At 39.3% G+C, this 17,982-nt stretch overlaps 1 protein-coding gene across 1 annotated transcript in view; it reads left to right on the plus strand.

Moving 5' to 3' along the window:
- LONRF1 (LON peptidase N-terminal domain and ring finger 1) overlaps positions 1 to 15,437 on the plus strand; it is a 37,962-nt gene extending 22,525 nt beyond the window's left edge. The window contains exons 5-13 of the mRNA XM_034647772.1: positions 287 to 436; positions 961 to 1,201; positions 1,302 to 1,398; positions 2,650 to 2,764; positions 5,811 to 5,932; positions 8,243 to 8,401; positions 8,494 to 8,656; positions 11,241 to 11,393; positions 13,683 to 15,437. Coding sequence (XP_034503663.1) covers positions 287 to 436; positions 961 to 1,201; positions 1,302 to 1,398; positions 2,650 to 2,764; positions 5,811 to 5,932; positions 8,243 to 8,401; positions 8,494 to 8,656; positions 11,241 to 11,393; positions 13,683 to 13,841 — 1,359 coding nt within the window. The 3' untranslated portion in view covers positions 13,842 to 15,437. The remainder of the gene's footprint in view (positions 1 to 286; positions 437 to 960; positions 1,202 to 1,301; positions 1,399 to 2,649; positions 2,765 to 5,810; positions 5,933 to 8,242; positions 8,402 to 8,493; positions 8,657 to 11,240; positions 11,394 to 13,682) is intronic.
- The last annotated feature ends 2,545 nt before the right edge of the window (positions 15,438 to 17,982 follow it).

A 17,982-nucleotide genomic window follows, 5' to 3' on the forward strand; every position in this document is an offset into this window, starting at 1 on the left:
TTTAATTTTGGGTACCTTCTCAGGCTAGTAGTCTAGCTGCCCCGATGCCTTCCTGTTGAATTACTTCTTAGAGGTGATCTGACCCCCATGTAAGGCACACCTCGGTTTTACAAGACTTTCAAATAATTTGGCAGTTCTGCTTATTACTTAATCTCTTCCTCCTCTGCTCATTGAAAACAATGTCTGCTATGAATTTTCTAAAATTTCATAAATATTAGATAACTTTACATTATCCTTAACCAAATATTTTATATTTTCCATCACTTTTATAATATTTCTCTTACAGATTTTATGTGATTTACTATCACCTGAGAACTTAAAAGAAGGCCTGAAGGACTCTTCCTGGAGCTCACTGTCATGTAGTAAAAACAAACCCTTTGGTTTTCCTTCAGTAATGGAAGAGTCTCACTCTGCCAGTGAGTTTAGTCCAGAGCAGGTAAGGGGGGAGAAAAGATTTTCATGGCTTTAGTGCATCTGTTTCTTTATACGCTAAGATTTTCACTTTCTTCGTTTGGAGTACTAGAATTTGCATAGGCACTTTTAATCTATTCAGCACTGTCTTTATTAGATTTTGTCTGTAGCCTTTTGTGTTACGCTAAACGTTTACGTAAAATATTTGTTCATTAATCGCAATTTTAGGTCACCCTGCATATCAGAAAACTTTGTCCTGTGGAAAATGTGAAACATGGTATTTATTTTGGTTGCCTCAGGGTTGGAACAAGTATATTAGCATAACTGCGTAAGCCTCATGATAACATATATCAGCTTGATGTCCAGGGCTAGGTAATTACTGGTAAAAGTCATTTATTTATCAGGGTTTTAGAATTAAAAGTTGGTGTTTTTAATTGAACAGTAAAATGAACCTTATGAGACACTGGATTTCATTTCCGTTGATTCTTGGTGAGAGTGATAAAGGATAGTGAAGAAATATAGTTACCCTTGTTTATTGTATTTTTGTAGAACGAAGAAGTACCAGAGGGCACGTCAGAGCTTATCAGAGCAAACTTAAACCGTGCTTGGTCAGCACAGGCTATAAATTCAACAGAAATGCCTGCCAGAGAGGACTGCTTAAAAAGAGTGTCCTCAGAACCTTTACTCTCTGTTCAAGAAAAAGGTGCTCTGCTGAAAAGAAAGTTGTCTCTTTTAGACCAGGATGTGATTGTAGATGAAGACGGAAGAAATAAGCTTAAAAAACAAGGAGGTAAAGATGTCACTACAGTCACAGAGAACACATTGACTTATTTAGAGTGGTCTTTAAACTTTTTCCTAAAGATGATAGTCCTGTCTCTTTGTTTTAATAGAAACTCATAATGAAGTCTGTGCATTTTCATTAACTTCTGGTGACATCCCAGAAGAATTAATTGATGTCTCAGATTTTGAGTGTTCTCTCTGCATGAGGTAAGTACATAAAGTTTTATAAATGATGACTATTTTATATTAAATAAAATACAGAGTAGATAAAGTTGATCTACTCTAATAGGCATTGCAAAGTGACAGAATACTGGACTAAATCAAAAGACAGAAATACCTTGCACGCCTTGGGCAAATAACTGAATCTCTGAACACTATTTGGCTTTTCCTTCCTTAGAAAGTGGGGTATTTGTGTGGCCTCCATTGCAGGTGTTTTAAGAATCACATGACTTAAATATAAAGTGTCTAGGAAATTGGAACGTACTAGAGAAGTTACACATATTGAAATGTAGATTCATCCATGGTTGTAGATTTGGGTAAAAATTCTAACATACGTATATGATTCTGTCTTGTTTTTGTATCTTAAAAAGGATTTTATAATTAAATAAAATTGGATAAAGATTTCCATTGTGCATAATGCTTGTAATTCTAGAAGACGAATAGTTTCGAAAGAACATTTTCCACTTAAGTTGTGGTAGAGTCAAGGGAACAGTGCGTGGAGAATCAGGAGACCTGGTGCTGGCCACGTCAGGCCCATAGCTGAACTAGCTGAGTTCCGAGCAGGTCCCCTACCCCTGAGCCTTGGCTTCTTCAACCGTGAGTTGAGGGTAGTAGCCCAGATGACTTCTCAAGTACCTATGTATCTAACAATACTTCTAGGAAATTCAGAAGTATCATGTTTCTGGAAAGAATTAGAATGTAAGTAAGATCAGTTTTTCTGTATTATTACATACTGTATTAAGTCTAATATTTAAGATTCAACTGTAAGGTTTATTCGGTTATTCTTTTTAATGAGTTTTATGCAATAAGGCTTTTATAAGCATATTAAGGAGCCATTTTAAAGTGATGATAAAATAAGAATCTATACAACTAATAATTGTGAATATTTTACATTTTTTCTTTCGTACATAGTCTCTGAAATCTGGTGTGTATTTTACATTAATTGTACTTCTCAGTTTGGACCAGCCACATTTCAAGTGCTCAGTAGCCCCATGTGGTGAGTGGCTATTCCATTAGTCAGTATAGCTGTAGGCCCTTAGCAGGAGACCCCTGTTGATGAGAACTTCTAAAAGGTTCAGGAGGGTATAATTATATTTATCACTGCCCCTTCCTTCCTCTCCTGCCCACTAGACCCTTCTTCTTCCTCCTTAGAGATTAGTGTTACGGTTCCATTATGTGTTCACTTTTCCCAATGGATAGTTTAACGTGAAAACTAACAGGTATTTTGGTTGATTTCAGGTTGTTTTTTGAGCCAGTAACAACCCCTTGCGGACACTCATTCTGTAAGAATTGCCTTGAGCGTTGTTTAGATCATACACCATATTGTCCTCTTTGCAAAGAAAGCTTAAAAGAGGTAAACATTTGTATATTTATTTATTTATTGGTCTTAAGCTTGGCAACATTGATTTATATTTGGCCACAGAAATAGTGATTATCATGTTCAGAATAAATTATGCTAAGTGACCAAGAAGGATAATGTTTCATTACCCAAATGCTAGTGCTGGAGAAATGTGAGTTTAGAGAGCATAGGGGAAAGTAGGGCAGTCCTGGAGACCACGCCTATGTACTTATTTTTTTAACAAGGTGGGGAATGGTCAAGTACCTGGTCTAGAATTGGTTCCATTTTAATGATAACAGTACTGGGGAAACCCAAGTGCCCTGCCTTCCACCCTTAATAATAGGCTAGATTTCAGCCCTAGTCCTACCCCCTTAACGTATGGACCAACTCTGTCCAACAGAATTTTTTGCATGGATGGAAATGCTCTATATCCGTGCTGTCCAACAGGGTAGCCACTAGCCACATGTGGTAATTAAGCACTTGAAATGTGGCTAGTGTGACTGAAGAACTGTATTTTAAATTTTAATTAATTCTCATGTAAGTGGGCACGTGACTGGTGGCTACCCTTTGGGCAGCCCAGCTCTAGAAAGTGGTATACTGGACAGAAGAGAGGGAGGCACAGCTTCCCATGCCCCTTGTATAGTCAATGGTCAATGCTAGTAACCTGTGTTAGGGAAATAGCTAGATCCCAGGTATCTTCTGTAACCAATGGGAAGACAACATTCTCCCAATCCTGCTTGGGTAACTGGAGCCCCCATAAAGTGAGGCCCAGGTGTTAGAATTCTAAGCTGCAACTGCGAAGATAGCATTGATCAGGGAGAGTGATCCTGTCTCTGGTGGGTGACAAGATCGCTTAAAGAAAAAAGTGCCTTCCAAATATGAGCGAAAAATTGATAAGACATGTTGCAGTTGAATACATAGTTATTGAATACATAGTTGAAATACATAGTTATTGAATACATAGTTGAAATACATAGTTATTTCCTATATAGAAAACGCAGCTCTGTACAGATATCATAATAGCATATGTGTATTATTACATTTGATACGGGTCTTACATAACAAGCCGGTATGTAGAACATAAAACCTATACAGAATTTTCAAAAAGTCCAGAAACAATATAAACTCATTTGTAAAGAGTTAGTTACATTTCAGCGGATATACTTTCAGGTGACATACTCTAGTCATGCCGTTTTTCCTGTGTTTCCAGGTTTTTAGATACTCTGTAGTATATTTATTATGCTTTCTCTCAAGTTAATAATTAGATACATGGCTTTAAATGTAGAGATAGCTCACCTTAAAAAATGTCTGGAGTTTGAAGGAAAACAAAATAAGCATATTATTTAAAAATGCAATTAACATCCTGTTTGAAAATAACTTTATCCTATGTCTTAAAGATACCCTGTATAATAGGTAAAATCTAATATATATATTTCAAAGAACAAGTTGATATGCTCTATAGTTTTACACTTTTCCTACTTGTCATTTTTTTTTGCTTATTTTTTCATTTGCATATATTTTAAAGATAGGATTTTTGTAGCAGCATAATAGTCCATTGATTTGACATTTCCCTATCGTTGAGTATGTAAGTTGTTCTTTTTTTATATACTATGCTTTGCGTCTTTGACAATTTCCTTAGCATAAAATTTCTGGAAGGTTGAATTATTGATCAAAAGCCATATATTCATAAGACTCTTGAAATCAATTGCCACATTGCCTAGGTCCCCCAGAAATATTGTACAAATTTAGATTACTATCGGTAATGTAAAAGAGGTGGTATTTCCCCAAATTTAGTACATGAGTATTACATTATATATTATTATATATAATATATAGCCCTATGGTTTTCAAAATGTGTTCCCCTTCACCTGGGAACTTGTTAGAAATACAAATTCTCAGACCCTACTCCAGAGCCGCTAAATCAGAAACTCTGGGCTAGGGCTCAGCAATCTGCATTTTAACAAGCCCTGATTCATGCTAAAGTTTGAAAACCACTTCCGTTTCCCGTTTCCCAACCTCTCGCATTCCCTCCTCCTCCTCCTCTGTTCTTCATTGGATAATGATAAACCCTTATTTTTGCTGCATCTGTAGATTGAAAGTATGGCTTCTCTTTATCTTGTGATTATCTCCCAAGAGTTGTTCCTGGCTAGCTGTAGGAAATTTATATTGGTCATTTTCTTGTTCCAAAATTCTGTACACACACTCTGACCTGGTGCCCGGCCTTAGGCAGTTTTTAACTCACCTACAGAAATATAATCTCTCCTTGTCCATGTAGTAACGGTGCAGGATGTGATAACTGCCTTTTATGTGGTAAAGGCGGTAAAAATGGGCTTCGTGGGAGACAGAAAAATAGTTAAGGCAAACTTCATGGAAAAGGTGAAGTGGGAGCCAGACCTCGCTGGACAGGCAGGCTCTAGAGAGAGGGATGGCATTTAGCAGTTGGAATAGAGAATGACAGAAATGCACGAGTGGCAGTTTTCCCGAGTGTTGAGGGAGTAGGACACATGTCCCGTTTTATATAGAGTCGGGGGGAAGCAACCTCTCCATGAGGGTCTAAGTGAGAGCAGGTGACAGCGGAAGGAAAATCTGAAAGAAAAATGATTGGAAACTCTGCCACTGAAATTGGGAACAAAAAAGCGCATCGTTGTGCTTTTCTTAAATAAGACAAGTGCCCTATTTTCTTTATCCCTTAGCTTATTTTTGTTTCTCAGGTAAAATGCTAGTTTGAAGTACCCAGGAGCTGTGCGATAGAAGTTGGCCTTGGTGGGCAACTTGAGGGCAGGGCAGGCGTGACTGCTGCTCAGAAAGGGTTGTGGCCACAGCAAGACAAGGGTCTTCTGAAGAGGGCACAGTCACCACTGCAGCCGTGGAGCTTGAAGGGTCTCGGGCACAGCCTGGGCATGTGGACCTGTTTAGCACCATCCATTGTCATGTTCCCCCTCACCCATTAATTCGGAATCGACTGTATAAATATGTAATTAAGGCTTTATTCAGTTCAACTGTTTTGCCTGTTTTATACCGTAGGAAAAGTACTGGAATGTAAAATAATATTGTCTTTTAGTATCTAGCAGATAGGAGGTACTGTGTCACACAGCTGTTGGAAGAATTGATAGTGAAGTATCTGCCTGATGAGCTGTCTGAGAGAAAAAAAATATATGATGAAGAAACTGCTGAGCTCTCACAGTAAGTTTCTTCTCATAAAGTTAACGTAATCCCCGCCCTTTGACACAGTAAGGAGGGACCTCCTCCCAGCAAGCTGGATCCTGTCTGGAGTTCAACCCAGTCTAGCCAAAGGCGTATTTTAAACAAATCCTGGTCAGCTTCCCCTCTCCTCCACAGACAGAAGTTTTTAAAGGTTTCTTTGGTAACGTCCAGATCTTCCGCTGGAGGTTGTCGACTCAGCTCTTTGCCCCCAGCAGGCTTTTAGGCGGAGGAGGGATTTCCTACAGTGACTTCAGGCAGTGGAACTGGGAATGGAGCCTTCAGGTACCAGGCAGGGCAAGAGGAGGCTTGAGGAGAACTGGCCCTGATTGGCAGGCACGGTAGCCAATTAGAGGTCGGGAAGGGGTGGGACCTTGAGGCCTCAGACTGAAATTGGAAAGAGTGATCAAGGGGCCAAATTCTCCTTTAGTGAGGATTACTGACTGGTAGCAGATTAAGCTGGTGTCAGGAGGGAACGTGGGGATAGAGTGGTACAGCTGGTTTAGACCACCATGAAGAGCGAACCCACCATGGCTAGTCGGGGCTGGGTAGGTTGGACCTGCTTTTGTTGCTCTGTATTCTTTCTTCCTTGTCCTTCTCTTCCGTTCTTTTCCCTTCATGTCTTTCCCTCTTGCTCCAGTCACATGAGTCTCTCTAAATTTCTTTCCTAGGTATTTAATTTCCTAACTCTTTTTCTTTCACTCTCTTTGAACTGGACACACTAAAGAACAGAATTGCAAATTTTACATGCCGTTTTTACTTAATACCTTTGTTTCCATTATTTTTCAAAATACATTTTTTCTTACTTTCTAAGAAAAAATTGTGCTTGCAAATTTAGTATGTGTCCACTGACTAGAGTCTTCACCGGGCCAGTGGCCTTCATAGAAGAACGATTTCCAATCTTCTCTTTACCGAAATGAATACGGATTTGTCCTCCATGGAACTCATGTTTTATTGTGTGATTTTATGATAGAATATATTCTGATATGAGGATTATGAACCTACTTGATCAACACTGCAAAAAGCTGGATATACGAAAGCCTCAGATGTACTTTTGAACTCTTAGAGTGACACAGCCGGACAGATGAAGTAGTGAGGGGGGAGGGGGCTGAGTGAGGTGCAGAGGAGTTGGAGGGGGGGCCTGCTGCTTGCTAACGGGCTGCTTTTTAAAGAGATACTTAACAGTTTTGCTAATTAATAGGTGTACTGTTTGTCAACGTAAGAACCGAAAGAAAACCAGATAGTGCTCAGTGACGGTAGAATACACATTTTTAAAAGAGGAACTAGCACTTGCATTATGAAATAATACTTTTACACAGTTTTGTCTTTGTCTTTTTGAAGAAAAACTAGAAAACATTATAAATGAGCCTGTGGCAGGGAGGAGGGAGGTCACAATCTATAATCCGAAAGGAATCACCGTGGGCATTTTGGCATATATCCTTCCAGATTTTAATATATATCAATACAAACAAAAATGGGATCATTTTATTCACATTAGTCTATAGTCTCCTTTTCTTATTTTTTTTCCAAGTCAACATGTATAGATCTTTTACTGAAAGCACAGTATTTCATTTTGTGGTTATGTCAANTGGTTATTTCAATTTTTTTTTTTTTTTTTTTTTACTAGTCCCCTCTTCTAAGTTTTGGTTACTGTATGTATACAGTGTTAACAGAAAACATTCTTAAAGTGCTTGTAGAATTAGTTCTAGAAGTTCAAAGGATATGAACTTTTTAAAGTTTTTGACGCGTGCAGCCAAATTCTTCTTCAGCGTGGTTGTACGGTTTCAAACTGCCCTCCACACTGCCAGTTTTCCCAACAAGCTCGCCAGAACTGGGCGTTGCCTTTATCCTTCTTATTTCCTGCCAATCTGGCAGTGAAAAATATTCTCTAATTTTAATTATCTGAAAAAAGTTATCAAGTTATCTCTGATAGTGCATTTGAAATATTTTCAAATGCCCTATGAATCTTAAGGATTTGCTTTTTGTCTTTTGTAGGAGCTCATTTTTTCTTCGCTAAAAGATTAACTATTACAAATATTTTAAACAGATTTTTAATACAAAATATACTTTTTATTTGTAAAGATAATTTAGCTCTATATAATAACCTGGTACCTTAAATTCAGATTTATAAAAGGATCACATAGATTTTTAGTGTGAGCTTCATGAAGGAGATGCTGATTCTTGTTCTTGGCAAGAATAAAAATCACCTCGTTTAGAGCTAATTTTTTATAATGTTGCAGGCTTCACTATTTTTATGTTCTGATGTGTGATAATGAAACTTTTCTTCTTCAGCTTGACCAAGAATGTTCCAATATTTGTTTGCACTATGGCCTACCCCACTGTGCCTTGCCCTCTTCATGTATTTGAGCCAAGATACAGATTGATGATTCGAAGAAGTATACAAACTGGAACTAAACAGTTTGGGATGTGTGTCAGTGATACACAAAATAGGTATGTTTTTTGTACATAAATGTTTTTGTTTATATTGAGAACGTGCATGCCTGTTGCTTAAACTTTGATATTAATCAGAATTTCTCTTTTAGTTTTGCAGACTATGGTTGTATGTTACAGATTAGGAATGTCCATTTCTTACCCGATGGAAGGTCTGTGGTTGATACTGTTGGAGGAAAGCGGTTTAGGGTTTTAAAAAGAGGAATGAAAGATGGATATTGCACTGCAGACATTGAATATCTGGAAGATGTTAAGGTATGAAAAAATGCTTTTTGAGCACACCTCAGTATACTCTGCCCTAGGCACTGTACGGGCACACAGGCTGATCTTTTTCCAGGCACGTAAAACAGTTCTTCCTATCAGAGATCCTCATCGATACTTGTAGAGATGAGCTCTAAGTTACCTTTTTCTTATCTTGCTCTTACTCACCGAGAGTTCCAGGCGAACTTGGGTGTCCAGAACGTAGATCTTCATTTCTGCAGGCTCTGCAACCAGCATGGTACCTAGAAGTATGTGGGCATGGTTGGCACTGAACAACAGCATTGACTGAATTGAACTTTCAGCCCATCTAAATTACGAAAGCTGCTAATCCCTGCCCTTTTTAAATTAAATTCAGTAGTCAAGACTGATACAATCAGCAGACATAAATGTAAACACAAAATCCTTTAAAAACTGTTCTGTGTGTGTGACAACCTTGATAAGAGGCACAGCTGGGTGATGTGTTCAAAGTCTAGGGCACCACGGAGAAGGGGCCATCACTATATTTATCGGCACTGGCTTACCTGGGGAGGTTTACTGTGATAATCTCCTCGGACAGGGTTCGTGGGGCCCTTTGGACATTTCCAGTATCTGATTCACCATCTGCAGTTGGTTTAGGTACCAAATTAAAGGCAGTTTCTTTTGGAAGGACATTATAAAACCGTTGATCTTATGCTCCCACTGTTCATGGACTGATCTGGGCCCTTCATTTTAATTGTTTATTGAATGCTGGCATTAGGCACTTCTACAAACATAAGCTCATTGAATTTTCAAAACTCAGCTAGCAGATGAGGAAGGTAAAATAAAGTGTTAATTTGCCGAAGAGCCTATACGTAGAGTAATAAAAGTGACTGAAAGCGAGCTCCCTCGCTCCCAAGCACTGTGCTTTGTCATGGTGCTGGACTGCCTGTCCTGTCTTATTATTAAGATGCTGTGGGGACAACTTTTCTTTTGGCCTATTGCACGAAGTATTGTGTGAGTTGAAATTCTGAGCTGATTGATACTGTCTGTGCCTCAGGCATGCTTAATGCTTGGTTCATGGAAGCATGTGCTAAAGGCAATATTCTTTGTAAAAGTAATGCCCCGTTTTAGCTTTTTGTAAGTTTACATCTTCGCATATGGACTTGATGTTTAGAAACAGTTCTCGGTCTTTGGAGTCTTCGGAGTGTCTAATTTTTCCTCATCCTAATGCCTCATCTATATAATGATTTCTTGTCTCTTCTGGAAAAGCTTCTCAAATTTGTTTTTATAGCAAAGCCTTTTCTTTTTTTCCCTTAGTGTATGTAGTAATTAATTCTGTCTTCTGTGACTTCTCCTGAAGTCTTGAAGTTCTGCTTGCTTTTAGCCAGCTCCGTTTTTCCATCTCAGGCACTTTTATCCTTTGTGTCATCCCTTGTTTTCTCCAGCCTGTGGTTTGTTTCCTTGAATTTTGGCAGGGTGCAAAGTAGGTTTCTTTTTTAATGGTTTTAACCAGTCACAAGTTTATTTCTAGCTCCTATCAAAACCAATGTGTGTTAGCAGGGGACTGAATCTTGTGTAGTCATTCCAAGACCAGAATTCAATTGTATGGTTCCTCTACCTTTTTATTAACAAAGTTTACCAGTTTAACCGTTTTTAAGTCTATAGTTCAGTGGCATTAAGTACATTCACATTGTGCAAAAAGCAGGTGCTTTTTAGTTTTTTCATTTCAAATCTTTCAAAAATAAAAAGTATGTTTTCAGAGCCCCTTTGTTGTTTTTAATAGTGAGTCATTCTTGAAGAATGAAAGGCTGAGTCAGGCCTGGTATTTGTTCAGATGAATTAATGTATGTGAAATAGAGTGCTCCCTGGCACGGAGCGAGTGGGATAGAAGTATGTGCTAAAGAAATCAGTGTAAGATGGATGAGTTAATGCTCTATTTTCTCTACTGTGTTCTGTGAGGCTACTCCTTCTGGAGCTTTGTCTGCCAGGCTGATGCATTTAAGTTTTGTGTGTGCAGTTTGGTGATGCAGTAGGGGGCAGGGAGGGATGACGGGGGTAGCCGCAGCCCTGGCCTTCACGGCAAGCACTTCATCGTGGCATAATTTATTCTCTTCCTTTGACATACTGGTTTGGCTGTTGTTGTTTTAATCCAGTTCCCTGGTAAGAGGTGTCATCATGCTTGTTTTCCATCCTATTACTGCTTTCTGCCATGTTATCCATGCCTTAAACCACCCCCCCTTTAATTGTAGCAACTGTATTTTTTTTTTTGTTCCCTCTTTTCAAAAGCCATTAATCCATAAAGACAAAAAGGAGTTCCAAATTCGTGTAGACCTTTATCCAAGAACTCACTCAGGAGTAGTGCTCCCAGTTGGGGGCTGTTGGGAGGGTTCTGCAGTATTGCATTTCCTCATCGACAAGGCGGGGTGGCGCTCAGCTGGTGTGGCTTTCATCCGGCCACGGGCACTAGGGGAGGCAGAAATGCATAATATATATAGCATAATACTCTGATCCAGCACTGAAATAGGTATTGCCTATTTTTAAATTATTTTTCATTTCTGTCGGGTTAATGATAATGGACAGGAAGACTAGACACAAGTCTTACTGACTGTTGTGTTTCTAGGTTGAGAATGAAGAGGAGATCAAGAATCTCAGACAGCTTCATGACTTGGTCTACTCACAAGCCTGCAGCTGGTTTCAGAATTTAAGAGACAGATTTCGAAGCCAAATTCTTCAGCACTTTGGCTCAATGCCCGGGAGGGAGGAAAACCTTCAGGTATGATGGCTTTGATATTGTTTCCAAAAGTCTCACTTTTTAAAATAAACTCAAATGAGATTTTAAAGTGTTTTTGTTTTCCCTTTTGCACAGCATTTCCTTTGTCCTGCTGTCTTTAAAATCATGACCCTATTTTCTAGTGCAGTGGTGTCCACTACAATTTGTACAGGAATGGGGAAGGACAGAGTTGTCGGCTGAGGCAGCTGTAGCTGTGATTGCACAGGAGAAAGCCCTGAATGGGGGATTTGCTTGAAGGAGGCATAAGGAATGAAAGGTGGAACATTCTAGTAAAATGGTACCCACCTAGTAAATTGGGATTAAGAGACCTAGTTCTTGGAGCCAGTCAGCTGTTCTTTGACAGTTGAGAGATGTCTCATTTCCTATACTTTCTAGAAGTCTTCTTTCATCTCCAACTTTTTTTTCCTTGCTACTTCAATTCATTTGTGTCTCTTCACATTTAGTTCTTCAGTCCTCAGGAAACTATTCTGATGGTCTTGCTCAAGTCCTTAGGGTTTACATGTCTAGAAGGCACTTTCTGTGCAAGCAGATCAGTGCAGTCGGCACTGTAAGATGAACAAAAAGAAGTATCCCCATTCTGGAAAATCCGATAGAACCATCCAAACACTAACTTTCAGAGCTAAGCATTTCGAATTGAGTAAAATGCTGATAGGTAGATTTCCTAATGGAATGGCTATAAATAAATGGATGAAGATGGAGAGAGACTAGATCCCACTGTGATGGACGCTGCCTCTCATTCCGGTTTTCAGAGGCTGGCCTAAGTCTGAGTCCCAATTGAATCTTTCACTGGAACTTAGAATTCTAACATCTGACCATCTCCGAATCGAGTACTCCTTCTGTGTCCCACATCCTAGCAGTTGTCCCACATCTGTTTGATCCTGGCCACCTGAATCTGATTAAATGTGATAGAAATAGCCTTTGATAATCATAAAACTGAAGAAGTAAATTTTAAATGTAGAAACTCAGCCTTACTTTCCCTCCCCTTTTATTATTTCATTCTTCTAGCACTGCTTTCTGGTAGTATCATTGGGAGTCAGGACTTGGTCAGGAAAACAAAAGCAGCCACGCCGTATAATCCAGGCAGGAGGGGTTTATTGTAGGGTGTGGAGTTGACACAGCTGTTGGCAGAGCTGGAGGAGTGAAGATCGGGGACCTCACTGACAGGACACAGGAAACCTGCCACCATAGATCTCAGCCTGACGCAGGAGTACCCACCAGTATCAGTCTGTAGCAGGTGGTTCTTAAGAATTCTCTGAAAGACTCCTGCAGATCGGCCAACACTTTGCAAGTTTCTTCTCTTCCAACCTCCACATCTCACAGAAAAGTCTAACCCAGAACCGTGTGAGGGGCCAGATTCTGGGAAACGTTTCTGACATCTCTGAAATGCAAGAAGGAGGTGGTAGGGATGCTGAGCTAAGAACAGATAGTCCACAAATATAGCAACTTTAGTTTGATTCTAGAGGGATCCACATTGCTCTCAGGAGCCCCTTTTGTCATTCTGAAACCTCAGGTTCCATTAAAAAGCAATCCAGTGTGCAATAGAAGTGGCTTAAAAATTCTTTTGTATAAATTCCAAGTTCTTTCAATAGCCACTACTTAGCCCTTGCAACATCAGAAGGACTTCTTTGCTGGAAATGTTTATTTTTCAAACAAAACTAGAGACTGAGGCCTTTTCTTATATCTTGACTAGGATCCCACAGTGCTTTGAAGACATTTTTAAATATCAATTAGCTTAATCTTTTAAATATGTACTTTTAAGTTCTCAGGACAGTTTTGTCCCTGCAGCACATATAGCAGTGCCTTATTCGTTAACAGCTCAGCTACTTTTCCCCTTGCTCTGTCTCTTCACGTTTACTCCTTCACTCCTCATGCAACTGGAGATACTTTTCACTGTCACCACTGGGAGGTGCTGCCACTGGCATCTTAGTGGCTGGAGGTCAGCCGTACTGCTGAACAGGCTACCGGTGCACAGGACGGTTCCCAAATGCCAGCAGCCTGAAGCTGAGAAACCCCTGAGAAAACGGAAGGCAGCACGTGCAGAGGAAAGAGTGCTGGCCAGAGAGGTTTGGATTTCAGTTGTGGGCAGGTTACATGTCTGGTGGTCAGTTTCCCCACTTATATGGGCATAATCGCCTCCCTTACATGCCTGTTAAAAGCATTCGAGATAGGATTGGACACATAGTGAAGTGCTCAGTGAAGAATAGCTTGTTGGTTACTGTTTTTGTCACATAGATGTGTATTTATTAATACTATAAACTTGATTATTTTTAGGCAACCCCTAATGGACCTGCATGGTGTTGGTGGCTTCTTGCCGTTCTTCCTGTAGATCCCCGATACCAGCTGTCCGTTTTGTCAATGAAGTCTTTGAAAGAACGGTTGACAAAGATACAGCACATACTGACCTATTTTTCTAGAGACCAATCTAAGTAACTGCTTGGATCTTCCTTTAAAGTTACCCTAATCCGGCTGCGTTGACGGCCAGATTGTCTGCTGCCTTTTGCACATCCAGTGCTGGTTTGAGAAATGTAATGAAATTTTTTTTTTTTCCTTCAACCTCCTGAATCATGTGGTTCTGCAAATGAATACCTTCGACTAGGACTTAGACCACTAAGAACTTGCACAGAAAAACACGCACTGAATGTGTGTCAAACCTCTACATTGTGATGTTGCACTATGTACCATATTCTAAGACGAAATGAGAACTGTGTGTATGTGGGGTGAGTGTGTGTGTGCGCGTGTGTGTGTGCATTTTCTCTGGCTTTAAAATTTTAAAGAAAAAAAAAAAAAGCCATAGAGAGCAGACCTTGCTGAGGGTTGGTTATTGCCCAAGTTTACAACAGTAGCGATACAAGTTTTTGCAAGTTGAATTTGCCTCAGATTTATCTGTCCTAATGCTTCTATTTGCACAAGTATGTAAACTATGGTATTGAGTATCTCTCTTGGTTGGAAATACTGCTCTTGCTGAACTGTCTTGACTATGACACAGTTTCTTATTTATGTAAATACTTGCATCCTAGAGGCCAACAGGCTTTGGATGCAGAAGCTAGAGCCAGTTTTCAGGAACAATTGCAAACCTGCCATGGTACTGTGCATCTATTCATAAAACACTTAAAACTGTGAAAATATGGTTTACATTTAATTGTACATAAAGGTAAATGGAGAACTCAATTCAGTACCAGTTAGTTTGTACATTTTAGGGGGGCTTTTCACATTAACTGCCCATCTATATAATTTATAGTTTGACACGATGTGTTTAAAAGAATTACATAGGATAAACCCATTAAGGATCTGGGGGAAGAGAAGAAGCTTAATGTAGAACTAAGCTTTTAAAGTATGTTTTATTTTTTAATTCTGGTCTTGGTGCAAATGTTAGTTATGCCTTATTCATATCACAATTAGATCACCATGCTCGGACATGGTTTATATTCATGCTGCCCTAGATACTTTTGTAATTATTTGTTGCAAACTTGTGACTGTCCCTATTAACTTTCTTTTATGTAAGTACTTTGTAAAAGTTTCTTAAACTTTTGCTTTTGCTTATTTAATTTTGAATAAAAGCTAAATTCATAATAATTTTTTTCTTAAATTTTAGGTGTCATAAAGATCAGATGAGTTTTGCTTACTGTTTTGTGACATGAGATATAAGCTTATAGCTTTCAAAATACTTTTTTGGGTCATTTTTGACCAAACAATGCAGTGTCTTAAGGCAGCTTTAGACTGCTATTTTTCAACATTTAGAAAAGCCATGTCCCTTTAGGATAAAGACAAAATTCTTCATGTTATCCCCATTTAAGACTCCCGATTAAACATCAGGCCCCAATTTCCCAGGTAGGATTTTCCAAATATAAATAAGCCACTGGACAGTGAATATTCTTACAAAAAATATATTCAGAAATGACGGCCTAGTGACCCATCCTTTGCCCCCACAATTATGCTGAGAATTTGTCTAAAGAGTGGGCCAGTCCCCAAAAGTACCTTATCAGTAGTTCTGAAGTGTTAAACTTTCTTACAATAAACTATTAAATGCCTGTTGAGTAGTGTCCGGAGTAGTAATATACATGCTAAGTTTACCTGTAGTTCTCAAAATATGTAGGAGAAGGAAGTAGATTTCCCTGGTGCTGAATGTACATTTATGACACGTGCACGCAGACACACGCACATGGGCATGGAATGATCTCGATATACGTGTACATACTAGTGGGAATTCATGAGTTTTGTCATTATGTCTACAGATTCACCTGGATCCCTGGACAATTATTTTCCTATTGTACCTTAGGAACCATTTATCCGGAAAGGGAAACAAATCTGACAGAGTCTAAGTGACTAAGTTCTGTCACTTTTCAACATTAAGTCGAAGTAGCTAGTTCCTGCTCTTAATACATTGCCCGTCTCTACACGTCCATATCTTCCTGTTCTTCAAGGAATCCAGATGCCTTCACTCAAAACAGAGCTCTGAACTCCATAGCACTTTCCTTGTACTTGGAGAATGGCACTTACAGGAGGTGCTGAATCATGCAGAAAGCTTCTCATGAGTATTATGACTGGTGTCTAGCAGTTTAGACAATTTAGTAGGCTGACCACTGAACTGAAATGCCAATTAAGAGGAGAGACCGCATAAAGATGGTTAGACTGAGCGATACCTCTGCCTTCTCTTCTTCCCCAAATCCAACAAAGTGACAGTAAAGGAAGTGAAAGCTAATGACATTGTGAAACCAAAAAACCATCGACTGACAAATGCTTTTGAGGAATCTCTGAGATCGGGGAACAGAACATGATCTAGAAGACAGAGGAGAACACGGCTTTGCAGACGTGGAGGACTATACCCCAAACTAGAGGAGGGTCTTAGAAAACTCAAGAGGATTTCTTGGGGCGCTAATACCTGACGAAGGTAGATCACGTGGCTTCTTCCCTACTTGGGCTGAGCGGTAGGCAGCCGCAGCGGTTCTCTCGCCAAATCGTGGAATGTGGACATTGGGCCAGAGAAGCCCCATGAAACATGAGCTCCAGCTCCCCAGTAGGATGGAGAGCCCCCCCCCCACTACGACTGCAGACTCCTGAACTACCCCACGGGGCCGTGTGTTCCCGGGTTCTCCCACAGTCGACAGGCAGGCGACCTGTGACTGAACCAGCAATCCCAAAAGAATGAACAGGGATCCCAAGTGACACAGATCAGTAGACAAATCCCAGAAATTTGAGGGAAAACTCTAAATGAGACAACAAACTTAATAGCCTTAGATTTGAGGATGTGTAATTCCAAAAAATCTGGAAATCTAAAAAACATTTTTAGACAAAACCTGGTACCACAGAAACATTCGATAGAAGTTTGTTGAATCAGTGAATGCATCTTAAAAATAAGTAGATGAGCGAAATAGAAGAATGAATGCAAAGAATGAATTAATGAGGCGGAAGCTTAAATTGGGGCCCCTTCCAGAACACAAGGAGAGATCTGTTAAAGTATGAGACATGGAGGATATATTCAGAATTTTAACATCCATCTAATAGAAGTTTCTTGAGAGTGGAAGAAGCAAATAATACAAGTAATTTTCTCAGACTCAAGACAAAAATCTTGCTTTCTCAGGGACCAAATTGATCCATTTAAAAGGAAATAACAAGGCAAACCTACACAGGTTGACTGAGGACAAACAGCATCAATCCCAGTAGCATTGATTTACAATGAGAGGACTGGTCTAATGATGTGAATTCAATATGCATTTTCTTCATAAGCCAATGCTTAAATGCCAACGCTTTAAAAATGTTGACCATTTTTATACATAAAACATTTATAACTCAGCTTAATAAATGAGTTCTCTTGCAGACATGCCTCCAAATAGCTTTTGGCTGTTCACCAAAATTAAATGTATGCATAAGGATTTTGGGGGGGTCATGATTTGGTGTACTGAAAACATACAGGCTTACTTTCAAAATAGGGTAAGACCATATTTAATCCACAGAAAAATGCTGTGAAGTAGGCATTCTTGTACAGATGAGAAAACTCAAAGACTAAGAAGTTAATTGTCAAAGGATTTACACAGCTAATGTGCGGTGAAACTGACTTTGAACCTAGGCATCTGGCCCGACCTTACTGCCATATCAAGTTATAATACATCTAAGAAGGTCAACGTATAAGGAAGGGTCTGGAAATGATTCACTTGACTTTCTGACATAGCAGGCTTTACATGTGACAGGGAGTGCATTTTACAGCGATGAAATTAGAACTTGTTGTTAAGCACCTCACTCAGATTCTGAGATGGCCAAATCCGGCTTAGCCATATACTTTTGGGAGCAGTATAAATTGCTAACAGTCTCTTTAAAAAGTTACATTGCAGTGTATCAGGGATCATTAAAATGGTCATATTCTTTGACCCATCTTATTCTAGAGGAAGTACATTAATTCAAGAAAATGGAATCCACGTGAATGACGGTATTCTTTTAATGTTTCTAGAACAGCAAAAACTTAGAAACAACCAATGCCTATTATTGGTAACAAATAGACTGTGTGAAAAAGTACAATTCAAAAGTATAATTATACCATGATTACCCTGGTATATTAAAAAAGTAGAAAATACTGTGT

The sequence above is a fragment of the Ailuropoda melanoleuca genome, chromosome 18, assembly GCF_002007445.2.
Source record: "Ailuropoda melanoleuca isolate Jingjing chromosome 18, ASM200744v2, whole genome shotgun sequence".
NCBI classification, from domain to species: domain Eukaryota; kingdom Metazoa; phylum Chordata; class Mammalia; order Carnivora; family Ursidae; genus Ailuropoda; species Ailuropoda melanoleuca.